At 37.1% G+C, this 18,240-nt stretch overlaps 1 protein-coding gene across 2 annotated transcripts; it reads left to right on the forward strand.

Annotated features, from left to right (window-relative positions):
* The first annotated feature begins 3,238 nt into the window (after window positions 1–3,238).
* LOC128244620 (uncharacterized) lies at window positions 3,239–15,968 on the forward strand. 2 transcript variants are annotated; one of them, XM_052962633.1, is made up of 3 exons: window positions 3,252–3,328; window positions 3,788–3,880; window positions 12,962–15,968. In XM_052962633.1, exon 3 carries the CDS (start codon window positions 13,106–13,108, stop codon window positions 14,951–14,953), a length of 1,848 nt encoding a protein of 615 aa, XP_052818593.1. In that variant the 5' UTR covers window positions 3,252–3,328; window positions 3,788–3,880; window positions 12,962–13,105; the 3' UTR covers window positions 14,954–15,968. The 2 variants fall into 2 exon arrangements, with proteins under 2 accessions (XP_052818594.1, XP_052818593.1); XM_052962634.1 differs by lacking the exon at window positions 3,788–3,880 and having other exon boundaries at window positions 3,239–3,328.
* The last annotated feature ends 2,272 nt before the right edge of the window (window positions 15,969–18,240 follow it).

Below are 18,240 nucleotides of genomic sequence, written 5' to 3' on the forward strand. Positions count from 1 at the left end.
AAAATGAATGTTTGTGTTGTATTTAAGACATGTTCTGGTGTAAACCATAATAATACAGTGTCAGTACACCACCATTTATAAACCTGTGAAAAAGTTGCCCTTATGCAAATATTTCTGCGTTTGGATTCAGCAAAACAAATTTATTAAGACTGACATTAAACTGATTTATTTGGTTCGTAATCGTAAATGAATCAAGCAATCTTATAATCATCTAATAAAGTAAAAAACATATATGCCATTATCGAAAACTTTTCCTCCCATAATTGCGTTTTGCATGTCCTTTGCAAAAGAAAATTTTACATGTTTGTTATTCATGTGGGAAAATTACGATGGCACAGAGGTGTATGTTTTTATACTAAAGATACTAAGTCGCGAGCACGAGATACTAAGTCGTGAGCACGACATACTAAGTCGTGAGCACGACATACTAAGTCGTGAGCACGAAATACTAAGTCGTGAGCACGAGATACTAAGTCGTGAGAACGACATGCTAAGTCGTGAGCACGACATACTAAGTCGTGAGCACGAGATGCTAAGTTGTGAGCACGACATACTAAGTCGTGATCACGAGATACTAAGTCGTGAGCACGACATACTAAGTCGTGAGCACGACATACTAAGTCGTGCGCACGAGATACTAAGTCGTGAGCACGACATACTAAGTCGTGAGCACGAGATACTAAGTCATGAGCACGAGATACTAAGTCGTGAGCACGACATACTAAGTTGTGAGCACGAGATACTAAGTCGTGCGCACGAGATACTAAGTCGTGAGCACGACATACTAAGTTGTGAGCACGAGATACTAAGTCGTGAGGACGAGATACTATGTCGTGCGCACGAGTTACTTAGTCGTGCGGAAGAGTTACTTTGTCATGCGCACGAGTTACTTAGTCGTGCGCACGAGTTACCTTGTCATGCGCACTAGTTAATTAAGTAGTGCGCACGACATAATTAGCCAATCACAATACAATTTTCATAAATGAATGTTGTTTGAAAACGGCTGATAGCAGAAACGGTTTTATTCTATTATATTTTAATGCAGGGTTAACCTATGAATAAGTTCGGTTTCGTTTAGGCGATCAGTATGATATACACATATCCCTCAGACATTTACATAGAGTGTTACGCGGATTAAAGTTGGGACGAAGAATCTATGGTGACCCTCTGTACTGTGGTTGACTTTATTAGCAACCAAACTGAACATTCTGGCCCACTGCATAGATACCGAGTCATGCGTCAACGTTTCATTGTCAACGGTTTACGGGTTCGGGACTAACGATGATGCTACCATCCTTTGTATATACGACCCTCGGGGTAAATTAAATGTAACAGCGTAAAGCTACCACCTTTAAAATTCTACCTTAAAGTTTCTAAAACGTATACTGAAAAAAATATAGCTTCTGACGTGTAATGGTGGTGGTGGTGGCCGGTTTGTTTATTTGGGCGTGTGAAGGACGTAAACATATTAAGAATTGAAATCAAACATAGAGCGTATACATTGTATTTTTATTTCAAGGCCTGTGATTTTATTTAACAGTGATGCGAAATCTAGTGTAGGATATTTACACAAAATACGAGGTGTGATCCAGAATTCGGTGGTGGTGTTAGTAGTTTATACTCCGGGTCCCGGCGTGAGCACATTGAAAGGTACTAGAGTGACAGTAACCAACCACCGCACACCTTAGCTGGGCAGACTATCAGGCGGTTAACCAGTACTAGATGCCTTCACCTCTGCAAGGAACTGATAACTTCTGTACTTGCCAGGGGCAGTGGTATAGTGCGAATAGTCGTAATTGCACAGCAGCGGATTATCATGCCAAACATTCCTTAAAATAGGCTTTTAAGATATTTGGCATGGTACAATAAACATATACGGGAAAGAATAACACAACTTGATTATTGTGCGACTAGTATCCGAAGGGTCAAATGATAGGGGTAGTAACGATAGAGGTGGTGTTGCTGACAAATCGGCATATAAATCGGGGGAATCCCTGTAAATTCTGGATGTTTGGCATGATAATCCCCTGCTGTGCATCTCCTGCTAATTGCACTGGTACAGGATACTCAGATTTGAGATCTGCTGAGACAATAAGCCAATAATATTAAGATCAATAAACAGAGGTTGTGTTCAAATACACGTTGTTGTTTTTTTGTTTTTTTGTTGTTGTTATTGTTGTTGTTTTTTTGTGTGTTTTTTTGTTGTTGTTGTTGCTTTTTTTGGGGGGGGGGAGGGGGGGTCACTTATAGAAAGATTAAACTAGGCCTTTAATTGGTGATATCCATGCTGACATGCTGTACATATCCCGTGCGCACGACTTAGTATCTCGTGCGAACGACTTATGTATCTCGTGCGAACGACTAAGTATCTCGTGCGCACGACTAAGTATCTCGTGCGCACAAGATAAATACAAACATACACATGTCACCTCTATGCCACCGTTGAAAATAGATCATTGAGCTTATATTTCGTTTCAGCATATACCAGACTTTAAATAAAGATTCTTGTATTTTGCAAAATAATGCCACCTTAATATCATTATCGCTCACGTTAGCTAATGTAAGCAAACTGTCTCGTGTTGCATTCCTCTTGACTTACAGCGCATACACTGCAAGTGGGGAATGGAATCGTAGGCCGCAAACACCAGTGCTGAAAACCGCGATTAATGAAATCTGAATGGTCCCTAAGCACCGATATTTTATTAATATGGAAAGGCTTCCCTTATTAGTGCCACCCCAATGTTCGTAGTCGAGGTTCCGTCGCTGCTGCAGACAATATAGTTCTGTCTTTATTCAAGGGAGCCCCGTACCCACTTCTATATAAACACGCGCAAGCCGGGATAGAAGAAGAAACAGGAAGTTACAACCATTGTAAAAATCTTGCACAACCGTCAGTATCAAAATTATCACTACTAACATGTATACTTATCATGTATGTACGTACTTATTTGACTTTACTAGTTTAAAATAATACACGTGTTATACGGGATTCTTCTAATGCCTATAACATGAAGGATTTGCCATATCAAAAATCGTAAAAAAAAATCCGACAACGTACAATTATTTTGACTAATGACGTAACCTGAGGAAATAGAGTCGCCAAAAAATTTGCTTTGATCGATAAAATGTATACATGTATGCAAAACCGGAATCCTCTGTGAAATGGTCTAAAAAGGTATAGCCATCATCAAAAGCAAGGGAACTAACCACTGCTTTAAACTTGGCGCATTACTCTCGATCGATGTGTTGGCTGCCTCTCTACACGCGAGTGGAGGTTCCGGAAAACTTCAATTTGCGCATTTGCCATACGACTAGCATTTTCATACACGTCAGTATTTTGTATTTTACGCCTTTTTCATACATATGTTTAACTGTAGCTTGCTTTATAGGCTATGTTTGGAGAAAATTATATGAAGTAACCTTGAGGTTACACCCCACTATTATATTTATCGTTGAAACATTTTGGAATTTAATTTTACCGAATTTCATATCACTTGGAGTACATGTTGAATTATTATGAGGCAGTTAGCTGATTCAAATTTAAATTGCTTATGTAATATGAATTGTTAAAGTAAATTGTTTTAGCAGATATGCATCCAGTAGTGTTTGGGACTAATTATTTTATTGGGTTTTCCAATTAAATTACATTTCATTTCAGGAAGCAATACTGAAAATTTGATTTCTTAAAACTTATGATTCTGAATAATAAATTTAACCTCACAAAGAAAACTTCATAACAAAAGTACATTAAATATGCACCAGTCAATTGTAACCTTGACTCCTCCAGGTCCGAGGGATAGTGGGGACTTTCGTCCAGCCAAGCCCGGGTAAACTGCTGGTTAAATCACTGCCAAATGCCCTCCCACCCCAGGGACCCTAGGTAAGGCCATTTCCAGCTATTTTTGTTGCAAAGACAAATCTACCGCTTTTACCCAGCACTGCGCGGCCACCTTGATGGAAAAATCATGGCCAATTTCCTCGTCTATACCCAGTTTACCCCCAGTTTACCCCCAGTTTACCCTGGATCAAACTTGGTCAGAATGTTCCCCTTCATCAAATCTCGACCACTATTAAAAGTAGGTCACTTGGGGTCAAAAACTAGGTCACTAGGTCAAATCTTAGAAAAATCTTTGGAACATACTAGAGGCGTTATACATGTTCAAATATTCATTAAACATAATCAGAATGTTTTTCTTCATGAACTCTTGGTCATAAATAAAACTGGGTCACATATGATGGAAAATTAGGTCACTAGGTCAAATCTTTGAAAAAATTTGTCCGAACCATATCATAGTAATTATTTGTCAATTATGTTAAAAATTGGACAATGATGTACCCCTTGAAGAAAAATGGATCACCTAAAAAAAGTGGGTCACATGGGATCAAAAGCTAGGTCACTTGGTCAAATCTAAGAAAAATCTTTGGAACAAACTAGAGGCATTATACATGGTCAAATATTCATGAAACTTAATCACAATGTTTTCCTTGATGAACTCTTGGTCGTAAATAAAACTGGGTCACATGTGATCAAAAATTAGGTCTCTAGGTCAAATCTTGTCAATAATCATATCATGGAAATTATTGGTCAAGTTTTGTTCAAAATTGGTCATGATGTACCCCTTGATGAAATATAGACCACTTAAAAAGTGGATCATATGGGGTCAAAAACTAGGTCAGTAGGTCAAATCTTAGAAAAATCTTTGGAACATACTAGAGGCATTATACATGGTCAAATATTCATAAAACTTAATCAGAATGTTTACCTTGATGGAATCTTGGACTTATTTGAAACTGGGTCACATACGGTCGAAAATTAGGTCACAAGGTCAATTCTTTCAAAAATCTTGTTCGAAACTATTTTATGGTGGTGATAGGTCTGATTAAGTTCAAACATGGTCAAAATGTTTTATTGGGTTATATATCGACTGCGTTTTAAGTGTGTCATATGGGTCAAAAACTAGTTCACTAGGTCACATCTTAGAGAAATCTTGGGAATACTCTAGAGGCAATACAACTGCTCTAATTTCCATGAAACTAAATCAGAAAGCCTCAATGAAAACTTGGAATAGTTTGAAACTAGTAGGTCATATGGGGTCAAAAATAAGGTTATTGGGTCAAATCTTAAAAATAAAACCTTATGGACACTCTAGAGGCTATATTTTTTGCAATCTATCTGGACCAACCTTCATGAAACCTGATCATAATGTTTGCCTTGATGAAATCTTAGATTAGTTTGGAACTGGGTAACATTGAGTCATAAACTATGTTTCTGGTCAATTCTAAATGTTACATTATATACAACATTTTTATGCCCCCGAAGGTGGGTATATTAAAATCGCACCGTCCGTCCGTCCGTCCGTCCGTCCGTCCGGCTCTGTAACTTTCCCTTGTATGGACAGATTTTAAAATAACTTGCCACATGTGTTCCACATACCAAGACGACGTGTGGCCTGCAAGACCCGTGTCCCTACCTCAAAGGTCAAGGTCACACTTAGTGTTTATTCACAATGGAGTGCTGCATATAAGGACATAGATTATAGGTTGTCGTGTCCGGGCTGTAACTTTCTCTTGTATGGACAGATTTTAAAATAACTTGCCACATGTGTTCCTCATACCAAGACGACGTGTCGCGTGCAAGACCCGTGTCCCTGCCTCAAAGGTCAAGGTCACACTTAGTGTTTATTTACAATGGAGTGCTGCATATAAGGACATAGAGTATAGGTTGTTGTGTCTGGGCTGTAACTTTCTCTTGTATGAACAGATTTTAAAATAACTTGCCACATGTGTTCCACATACCAAGACGACGTGTCGTGTGCAAGACCCGTGTCCCTGCCTCAAAGGTCAAGGTCACACATAGTGTTTATTCACAATGGAGTGCTGCATATAAGGACATAGAGTATAGTTTGTCGTGTTCGGGCTGTAACTTTCCCTTGTATGGACAGAATTTAAAAAAAAACTTGACACATGTGTTCCACATACCAAGACGACGTGTCGCGTGCAAGACCCGTGTCCCTACCTCAAAGGTCAAGGTCACACTTAGTGTTTATTCACAATGGAGTGCTGCATATAAGGACATAGAGTATAGGTTGTCGTGTCAGGGCTGTTACTTTCCCTTGTATGGACAGATTTTAAAATCACTTGCTACATGTGTTCCACATACGAAGACAATGTGTCGTGTGCAAGATCCATGTCCCTACCTCTTAGGTGAAAGATACACTAAGTGTTTATTCACAAGGGAATTCTGAATATAAGGACATAACAGTGTAGGTTGTCAAGTATGGGTGGTATTTTTTTATGTTCAGAGGCAATTTAAAATAACTTGCCATATGTATTTGACACGTAAAGGCAAGATCAACTTTTCATGTACTGACCTTGTTCGTAGGTCAATGTTACATTCGGGGGCATTCGTCACATACTGTGACAGCTCTTGTTTTAAATTTTTTAAATGTCAAACACCAGAAGAGCTTATGCCATTGTGCAGTGTCTGCCATCCTTGCATCAGAAATCTATTGCTTGTTTTTTGATAAAGTTTTTTTTTTGAAAATGATTGGTAACCAGTGATTCAAGACGGCTGACAAAAAATCAGACCGCATGATTTTATATTTATTTTCAAAAAATTGATGTTTTATGATTTTTAGCTCGACCATTCGAAGAATACGTAGAGCTATCCTACTCACCCAAGCGTCGGCGTAACCACTTATGTTAAAGTTTGTGTACCACCTCTAATATTTTCAATGTCCATTGACGTATGGCTTTGAAACTTTACACACTTGTTCACCATCATGCCCCCAACCTGTACACAGAAGGAGGTAACTCTATCAAGCATTTTGACAAAATTATGCCTCTTTTTCTACTTAGAATTTACGTTAAAGTTTGCGTACCACCTCAATTATTTTCAAAGTCCATTGGCATATGGCTTTGAAACTTTGCACACTTGTTCACCATCATGCCCTCAACCTTTACACAGGAGGAGGAAACTCTATCAAGCATGTTGACAAAATTATGCCCCTTTTTTGACTTAGAATTTATTTTTAAGTTTGCGTACCACCTCAAATATTTTCAATGTCCATTGACATCTGGCTTTGAAACTTTGCACGCTTGTTCACCATCATGCCGCTAACCTTTACACAGGAGGAGGTAACTCTATCAAGCATTTTAACAAAGTTATGCCACTTTTTCTACTTAGAATTTACGTTAAAGTTTGCGTACCACCTCAATTATTTTCAAAGTCCATTGACATCTGGCTTTGAAACTTTGCTCGCTTGTTCACCATCATGCCCCCAACCTGTACATAGGAGGAGGTCACTGTATCAAGCATTTTGACAGAATGATGCCCCTTTTTCGACTTAGAATTTATATTAAAGTTTGCGTACCACATCAAATTTTTTCAAAGTCCATTGACATCTGGCTTTGAAACGTTGACACTTGTTCACCATCGTGCCCCCAACCTGTACACAGGAGGAGGTCACTGTATCGAGCATTTTGACAGAATTATACCCGTTTTTCGACTTAGAATTTACATTAAAGTTTGGTACCACCTCAAATATTTTCCAATTCAATTCATTTAAATATCTCAGCACATCATGTATTGCATTGAAGTCTAATCTAACAGTGATCCATGCATGTTTCACCAAAACTTTTCAATCCATACACCGAAAAGCGGCGGAATAGTCGAGCGCGCTGTCTCTGTGACAGCTCTTGTTAATTAAAGCCTTATACTAATGCTTTTAGCCATAAATCATTAATTTTCTAACAGAAATATGAAAAACCGCGATCTGATCGTTTGTCAACAGTCTCTTATCACTGCTTTTCAGATATTTGTGCAAAGTTTGCTCATTTCACGACAAATACTAAAAAAAGTTGTTAAAACGGTTAATCTGTGAGAGTGCAGCTTTAAACTAGCCAGAGCTGCCCATGCATGACTGAATAATGGCTCTTGATTTTCATTTAAAATTGTTTTTGTAGCTTAGTGAATAATAACAGTCTAAGAAGGACATCCTGTACTCAGAGAGTGCAGTTGGTATTTTGTTTTAATCTCCTTTGCTTTAAGTGTTTTTATGCCCCCGAAGGTGGGCATATTAAAATCGCACCGTCCGTCCGTCTGTCCGTCCGTCCGTCCGGCTCTGTAACTTTCCCTTGTATGGACAGATTTTAATATAACTTGGCACATGTGTTCCACATACCAAGACGACGTGTCGCGTGCAAGACCCGTGTCCCTACCTCTAGGGCCAAGGTCACACTTAGTGTTTATTCACAATGGAGTGTTGCATATATAAGTACATAGAGTATAGGTTGTCGTGTCCGGGCTGTAACTTTCTCTTGTATGGACATAATTTAAAATAACTTGCCACATGTGTTCCACATACCAAGACGACGTGTCACGTGCAAGGCCCGTGTTCCGAATACTAAGGTCAAGGTCACACTAAGTGTTTATTCACAATGGAATGCTGCATATATAAGGACATAGAGTATAGGTAGTCGTGTCCGGGCTATAACTTTCTCTTGTATGAACATATTTTAAAATGACTTGCCACATGTGTTTGACATACCAAGACAAGGTGTCGCGTGCAAGACCCATGTCCCTACCTCTAAGTTCAAGGTCACACTTAGTGTTTATTCACAATGGAATGCTGCATATAAGGACACAGAGTATAGTTTGTCGTGTCCGGTCTGTAACTTTTTTTTGTATGCACAGATTTTAAAATAACTTGCCACATGTGTTCCACATACCAAGCCGACGTGTCACGTTCAAGACCCGTGTCCCTACCTCTAAGGTGAAAGATACACTAAGTGTTTATTCACAAGGGAATTCTGAATATAAGGACATAACAGTGTAGGCTGTCAAGTATGGGTGGTATTTTTTATGTTCAGAGGCAATTTTTAAATATATTGCCATATGTATTTGACACGTAAGGGCAAGATCAACTTTTCATGTACTGACCTTGTTCATAGGTCAATGTCACATTTGGGGGCATTCGTCACATACTGTGACAGCTCTTGTTTAAAGTGGAAATTACAGACTAAGAGAGACAACGTGTATTCAACATCAAAATAGTAATTTAGGATAATCATATCGGAGTACTTTAAAGTCTTTTAGTAAATTTGTATATAATTTTGGCTTGTATGGGGTACTTTTATGTATTTGGAAAAGAAATGTTCTTTCTGTCAAAACCAGCAGTCACAATCAGAGGCTCCTTTAAAATACTACATAGCTCGACTTTTTGAAGAATAAGGGGTCTTAACTAATTACCCTGTTGTCTGCGTCTGCGTCTGCACTAATGTCCGTTTAAAATTTAAAGCTGCACTCTCACAGATTGAACGTTTTGACAACTTTTTATACGCCCGAAGGTTCGTATTATGTTATGGCCTCCATCGTCTGTCCGTCTGTCTGTCCGTCCGTCTGTCCGTCTGTCCATCCGTTAGCAATTCCGTGTCCGGGCCATAACTTGGTAACTAATAAAGCGATTTTCAAATAACTTTATACAAATCATCACTACATTAAAAGGATGTGTCGCGCGCAATTTCCAGGTCCATACCTCAAAGACTAGAATCACCATCGGGGTGCGTTAGCAATTCCGTGTCCGGGCCACAACTTTGTCACTAATAAAGTCATTTTCAAATAACTTTATACAAAGCATCATTACATTAAAAGGATGTGTCGCGCGCAATTTCCAGGTCCATACCTCAAAGACTAGAATCACCATGGGTGGGGGGGGGGGGCGTTACAACTTTATCACTAATAAAGTCATTTTCAAATAATTTTATACAAAGCATCATTACATTAAAATGATGTGTCGCGCGCAATTTCCAGGTCCATACCTCAAAGACTAGAATCACCATGGGGGGCATTCGCAATTCTGTTTCCGGGCCATAACTTGGTAACTAATAAAGCGATTTCAAATAACTTTATACAAATCATCACTACATTAAAAGGATGTGTCGCGCGCAATTTCCAGGTCCATACCTCAAAGACTAGAATCACCATGGGGGTGCGTTAGCAAATCCGTGTCCGGGCCACAACTTGGTCACTAATAAAGTCATTTTCAAATAACTTTATACAAAGCATCATTACATTAAAAGGATGCGTCGTGCACAATTTCCAGGTCCATACCTCAAAGACTAGAATAACCATGGGGGGGCGTTAGCAATTCTGTGTCTGGGCCACATCTTTGTTACTATTAAAGTGATTTTCAAATAACTTTATACAAATCATCACTACATTAAAAGGATGTGTCACATGCAATTTCCAGGTCCATACCTCAAAGTCTAGAATCACCATGGGGGGACGTTAGCAGTTCCATGTCCAAGCCATAACTCAAAGACTAGAATCACCAATGGGGGGCATTAGCAATTCTGTGTCCGGGCCACATCTTTGTAACTCGTCCGTTAGCAATTCCGTGTCTGGGCCATAACTTGGTAACTAATAAAGCGATTTTCAAATAACTTTATACAAATCATCACTACATTAAAAGGATGTGTCGCGCGCAATTTCCAGGTCCATACCTCAAAGACTAGAATCACCATGGGGGGGCATTAGCAATTCTGTGTCCGGGCCACATCTTTGTTACTGGTCCGTTAGCAATTCCGTGTCCGGGCCATAACTTGGTAACTAATAAAGCGATTTTCAAATAACTTTATACAAATCATCACTACATTAAAAGGACCTCAAGCCGAATCTTCTTCGGGCGTATAATGCTCCGTTTCGCGGTGCTCTTGTTTATTTTTTGTCTTGGAACGAGCAAATTTTTGCGTAAATATCTGCAAACCAATGATAAAAGACTTCTGACAAAAGATCAGATCGCAGCTTTTCATATTTCCGTCCCAAAAATGATGTTTTATGCATTTTTATTAAACGTTAGTAACGGTTTAAGCCATAAAACATTAAATCTGGGATGGAAATATGAAAATCTGCGATCTGATCTTTTGTCAGCAGTCTTTCATCACTGGTTAGCGGATATTAACGCAAAAAAAAAATCTAATTCCAAGACAAAAAAGTTGTCAAAACAGTTAATCTGTGAGAGTGCAGCTTTAAGGGCAAGTTGGGATTTCATTTTTCATTTATGACTCCAATACTCTAAAATGCAATCAGATAATATCATTATTAAACTTTACGAAGTTAATTAACATTTATGTAAGCTATCTCCGATCAACACTATGATAACTTTCCAGAGCCGAAAGAAGCTGCGTATTTTCTTTATTCCTCTGTTCAAATAATAGAAAATACAATGAAAAAATGTTGTCAAGCATATTAAAACGCATACAAATAAATGGTTTACGCAATTGTTCAATGACGTAGTGTATATCGTTTTCATACGTTCGGCATTGGGTTTTTTAAATGCCAAATTGGCTTTCAAATCGCTGGGTTAAAAATCTACATCTTGTGTTAAAATTTGTGTGTAAGAAAAGTTTATGGAGGTCTTTCATAGGGTTGCGTTTAGGGCCTCTTAGGTCAAGGTCAATGTCACTAATAATAGAAGAACGGTTGGTACTGACAAACGTTAGTTAGTTAGTTTGACATATTGCGACCAAACTTGGTATATAGGAAGAGTTTATAGGGACCTTTTATGTGATTGCGTTTGAGTCGCTTAGGTCAAGGTCAAGGTCACTTACTAAAAAAAAGACGATTGGTACAGAATAACTTAAGTTAATTGACATATTGTGACCTAACTTTGTATGTAGGAAGTGTCTATGGAGGACTTGCATGGGATTGCATATGGGGCCCTAAGGTCAAGGTCACTGTTACTAAAAAATAAAAAGAACAGTTGAAACTGAATCAGACAACGAAGCCTGAAGCTCTTCAGTCAATTATTGAAAACTGGTTTCGTCGCATTTCGGCGTTTCTTGTTATTTAAGTCAGAACAATTACTAAAGGCAGCATTTATTTTGTAGCGACGTATACGTCATTAAAATATTTATATTTTAAATTTTCCGTATATTATTTTATTTTTATAAATGCTTTAAAAATAACCTCATTCCAAAAGTATCATGCGTATGGCAGTTCGCAATGTATAAAATGTATCTGGGACGGTGGGGGTAATTGACGGTTTCTTTTGTAGCGTACTAGTATTATTACATAGTATGCACTAATTATTTTTATCGCAAAATGGTAAACAATTACCAGCATATTTCAGAAAAAAATGTATTACCTTATACTAGTGATTAAAGGATGATCGAATATTGTCGAAAAACGATTGTTTAAGAATAAATACAGCGAAAATAGATGATTGAAATATCGCTATGTGGCATTATTCTCTAAATATATAAAATATCATGAAGAAATCAAACGTTTAATTCAAATATTACTTCTTTATCAAAAAAACTATATAATTTTAAATTTATGTTTATTCAATGTTAAGTACACTTGTAAACATCAAAGACAAACCTTAACATACCACTAAGTTGCAAGCATTTTGAAATAGCTTTAACCTTTTTTCCCGGTGATCGATTACGGTTTTGGACCGATTTTCAAGTCCTACCTTATACCATTAAAGAAAATTTGAAGTTCATTATCAAACTATTATATTGTTGTAAAAGTCATGCCATGATAATACATATTTTAACACTTTTAATTATTCGACAAGGGAGGGGACGTTTTAGATCACAGTGTGTAATAGATGATGTAATAAAAAAAGTTTCAAAAGTCTATAAAAAGTTTAATTCTGTGTTTGAAGCCATGAACTTTTCAGGCATTTTCTGCAACGATCACGTTAACATTAATTTTATCGAGTGTTTGCTTTGATTCTGTGTTAAAAAAAACACATTTATACCCGATAAGGGCTTACACGCGTATACAATTTATATAATGCACGTGCAATTTTGATGAGTGTATTCAAATATAAAAGTCCTTAATCTTAATATAATTACACATTGTCGGGAATCTGAAAGTTTAGAGCTATATTTTTTAAACACTGCTAAAAATGTTTGTTGATGAAATTATTATCAAAAATTATCTCCTTTTCAGAGCAAGTTCATAAAGACGTAGCATGCAGACTGACAGTACACAAGATTTAGCCAAAAGAAGATCGTTTTTATAAAGAAAGCATAACACTTGAACAAACATATCCTGGTTCAATAGAATAACTCCGTTATAAACAGGGTGCGAATAATGGCTACTGCCAGAACACATGCGAATGATTCTCGAAAGAAATCAAAAGTCTGTGAACCAAATCCTTTAAAGCAACCAAACAACTATTGCGACCCATGCAAATTTGATGATGCCCTTGAAATTGCTAGAGGATTCTGTATTGCCTGTTGTGAATATCTCTGTAAATGTTGCTGTAGGGAGCACAATAAACACAAGGCGACTCGGGATCACGCTGTGTTGGCGGATCAGGAGTTTCCAGAGGACATATCTCCATTTTTAGCAATCAAAAAACTTATGAGATGCAGCATCCATACAGATGAAGAAGTTACACACGAATGTGCTGATCATAACTGCTTGATATGTGTCACCTGTATCACAGAAAGTCATCGACAGTGTGGCGAAGTTAAGAAATTAGGTTCTAAAAACAGCAAGGATACTAATGGCTCTAATTTAAAGAAGATTTCTTCACTTCAGATGAAGACAATGAATTATAAGCTGCGATCAGAATGCGCTATCCTGTGCTATTTGGCGGAAAAGGAAACAACTGACATTGAAGACAGAGAATTTAAATCCAAAATAATAAAACAGATGGAGAAGATTATTGCCGACTTGCAAAAGAAACTGTGGGTTTCGTCTGATTACGAATTATCCAAGATTTCAGAGGCTGCATCTAATTGCAAACTGATTGAAAACGAGCTTAATGATCTTCAGAACATGGCCAATATCATGGCTGAACATGGTTCAAAGGCAGAAAGGGCAATTGTATCAAAACATGTTGGCAAAAAGGTAGATGATGTGGTCTCAAAAATGGAACAAATACACTTTAGAGTTGAGAAGCCTATTGGATTTCATGAGCATATGCTTGAAAACAGCAGCGACGATGTATTAAACGGACATGTGCTTGGTAAATCGGACAAAAATAAGATGTGTTCCAACACGGTGAAGGCATTTCAAGGAACAATGATCGTCAAGGTAAGAGACAACTTTCAGCAAAAGGAGCAAATCAAAAAAGAGAAGTTACAACGCCCATATATAATGAGAGAAATTGGCACCAAAAACACCCATTATATATTGAGTCCTACTGATGAATATCAATGTGATATCGTCGCTATGAATTTTGTTGGTGATGATATGTTGTTGTTAGCCGACCATTCAAACAGGAAACTGAAGTTGTTTGATCGCCAATTTTGTTGTATTGATGAAATCATTCTTCCTGACTGCCCAACCGATATGTGCACCAACTCGAGAGGGATTTTTGTATGCTTCTCATCCCTTAGATTCATCCACAGGTACAATATAGATTACAAGGTCATTATTCGGGAATCAGCAAAATTTGCTACACATTACCAGGCTGTAAGCTTAGACTCATTTGATGATGAAAGAATTCTTGTTATGTTCATGCAGCAAAGCAGCTTTGATGACCCCGTTATACAGGTTCGTGCTGGCAGCACCATCGATGTATCATTTAGTTTTCCGGACGAGGCTCAATTTGGACATGTTGAGAAGGCAAAGAGAATCTGTACGATCTCGAAATCAGCCTTTCTTTTAGCGGAAGATCAAAGAGTATCAATGTATGTACTTGATACGGATGACGAAGTACTTCATGGAAGGGCATGGTTCTACAGGTCACATGTACGTACATGTTTGCAGAAGGCTACCGGAATGTTTGTAGATAGCGAAGAAAATGTTTATGTGTGTGGAGAAGAATCGAACAACGTGCACCAAGTTTCGTCATATGACTATCGTAGCAATCGTGTTCTTATTTCGAATATCCACAGACCTGCAGCTATCCTGGTGGATGAACGTGGAGATAGACTGATTGTTGCATGTCGTGAAGATGGCCGTGTACATGTGTTCGCTTTTGAATAGCTGATTGTTCTATGGAACCGTTGTCTGACACTTGCTTACAGGGACATAGACAATGTTGATGTCTAGTTTTTGAATAGAATAAAAAAGTAAGATGTTTTATTTTGTTAGCACCTATACATGTATACATGTTTGCAACTATAAATTCAAGAGTATGAAACAATTGTTTGTAATTGTGGACATGTTTATTGACAAAATAGGGGTATATCTTTGCGTTTGACTAGATCAATATATATTACGTTTCAAGATATATTTGTTTAGGTGTGGGAATATCTTATCGAAGGATGATTCAATTTATCCCGGCAGTTCCGGTATTCGCATTGTATTTTGCATACTAGTATGTTTAACGGAATATCAAGTGCTGTTTAGTCACAAAACACTTTTTTCCTCAGGAGTAAGCGATATCAGGCAATATCTACGCATATTTGTATTTAATTAGGATTAAAATTGAACTAAATTTGAGCGGCATTATTCACATAGTATGTTTGGTTTATATGTACATGTATAACCACGCTTTTCATTTTTAAACTGTATATGTATGTATTTCCAAGTATCAGTGACACAGGCAGTGTTTAAGACGAAATAGTCTATTATAAATTGTTGTTTCTAAGCATTTTGTATGTTAAGATATTATTAAGTATTGTCATTTGGTTATTTTGTTTCTTCAACCTGTTGTTTGTGACGCAATCTGCGAAATTTGGTTACAGACGAAAAAGGCTAAACTTGATACATCTTGTTGCTATTTTTTCAACATGCTGACTATTTAAGCTGGACATTGGTTTTATTTGATTTGTATCTTAGTTAAATTAAATTAAAATTAAAACCATTGTCACGCATTAAAAAAATCTTTCTGAAAAAAGTGATTTCTCGTGTGACATTCTCACCTGTGGCTTTAGTTTCGCAAATTGCGTCACAAATGATGGTTGGTGTGTTGTATATTTTGTACTGATAACTGATTATGATAATGGGGCCTATAGGAAGCTACGCCCCATGTGATTGTGTGGCTAAATTAACGTAATTGGTTCTTTGTTATTGTTATTGTTTTAATAAAACATGCATGAGCATTGTGATCATTTAAGTTTTCCCACAGCCTGGTTAATCCAAGTTGGAAAATAATTCAGACCTGGAAATTAGCAATATCATGCCAAAAAGTGACATAATAGTAAATATTCGTGATAGAATAGTTTATGTTTCCAAAGGAAGTTGCGTATAATCGCTGCATTCTCCGTCCGTCCCTCGGTCTTTGGATCCGTTCCTACGTTACACCCTCGTCCGAAATAACGACTGATTGGATTGAAATACAACTTGAAATATAGATACATGTATATGGCAATGACAGGAAGTGCAACCATGATGCTATCATGTGTAGTTATTTAGTTATGTCTCAATTAACATTTTTTTTCATAATTAGTAGTTGTCCGGGCCATATCTTGAAAAGTATTCAATGGGTTTAAATGAACCTTGACATATAAATAGATGGCGATGAGACGAAGTGTAATGCACCAGAACTATTATGGCCAACATAGTTCTTTAGGTATCTCCCCTTTACCAAATATTTTTTCGGAAAAGGGTTCTTGTCCGTGCCATATCTTGAAAAATAATTAACGGATTGAAATAAAACTTGAAACTATAGACATATAGCCATACGAGGAAGGGCTTTGCATAAAAAAACACAATCCTACCTGCATATAGTTTCAGTTATCTCCCCTTTACCTGATTTATTTTCGAAAATGGGAGCTTGTCCGGGCCATACTTTGGAAAATAATAAAGCCTAAAAGGGATGAAATGCATCTTGAAATGTAGATACATGGCAAAAAGAGAAACATAAATGCAGTTACATTGTGAAGTTTTGTATGTTGTTTTTCAAAGAAAAACATCGTGTTTTTATTCCTTACATGTTGAAGTGACACTCTTATTCAAAATCAATACAAACACATGTATAACAAGCATAGATTTTGAGTGATAAACCTTTAACTTCTTACTAAATAATGCATGTATGGAAATATCAAATACTGATAGCAAGATTGTTACTGTTTATTTAATAGCTGAAAATGCAAATATATTAAATGATTGGTGAGTGCTAAAAGATTAACTATTATCTACTATCATCTCATAAGGTAGAAATACCTTGTTTTCTGCACCTTTAAATTTCTTTCAAATTAAACTCGGTAGCGTTCATAAGAACCATTGTGTTTGACACTATTCATCAGTTTTGGTATATTTGAACAATTGTATTAATTATGGTAAATCTTATTTGGGAGTAAGAGTGCATCTTTAACAATTTCCAATGGACAGAGGTCTACGAATAACGTAGATTGTAAGAAAAGTGAATACGTGGTTATAACTTTTTATTTTTTATTTTTTAATCTATGTTGTAAAGAAACCATATCAATGTCCCTACATGGATGAAACCCTCATAAAACATGTTTTATAGAGAATTGTTAATCAGACACAAAATCAAAACAATAATTCGCTTCTTTTACAATGTTACGCAGTGGTTATTTTACCTTTGTCATATCAAAGCACCGTTTTTTGAAAATCGCTACATATTGACGCTTTAAGGGTATACCTGTTGTATGTTTAAAGGGACTAGACACCAGATGATACAATTGAAAGAGAAAAATGAAATTGTCAAAAACTCACTTAAAATTGATATCGTTCTGCACAACGTATTGAATCTAACTTGCTGGTGTATCACACCTCTAACGACATGCATCTTTCGCAGATTTTGTGAATTTTTCCAATTCGAAGTTTTATGGGTTCGTCTACCACGTAAATACCAGTTAATTTAAAAATAGAGTCGGTATATGTCTTTATGTATCTGTACTAATCACGACTTTCACATGCTAAATATACACACTAGAAACTGGGAAACCATTATGCGCTATTTTTAAACGGGTAAACTGATACAGCGACAAACTTTTTTTAATTATGGGAATTGATGTATTATCGGCCTAATACTATCTCGAAATGACAAGTCTATGCTTGTCTGTGTGTGTGTGGGGGGGGGGGGGGGGAGAGATACTTGCCGATTTGGGGACCATCTGGTATCTAGTCCCTTTAACAATAAGATTCACGGGGTACCAGTATGGCGCTCTTAGCGAACAGACAACTCAAGTTTGTCATTATCATATGCATATGTATTGTTACTCTCCTCATTATCATATAAACTGGCTTCTATAACAGCGCTATGCTAAGATACTGAAATATGCAGACATAGGCAAGTACGCACCTGATATCGACCTTATAGGATGGAACATTTTTCATAAAGTGATGCTTACTTAAATCAC

This window comes from Mya arenaria, chromosome 8 (genome assembly GCF_026914265.1).
Source record: "Mya arenaria isolate MELC-2E11 chromosome 8, ASM2691426v1".
Taxonomy (NCBI): domain Eukaryota; kingdom Metazoa; phylum Mollusca; class Bivalvia; order Myida; family Myidae; genus Mya; species Mya arenaria.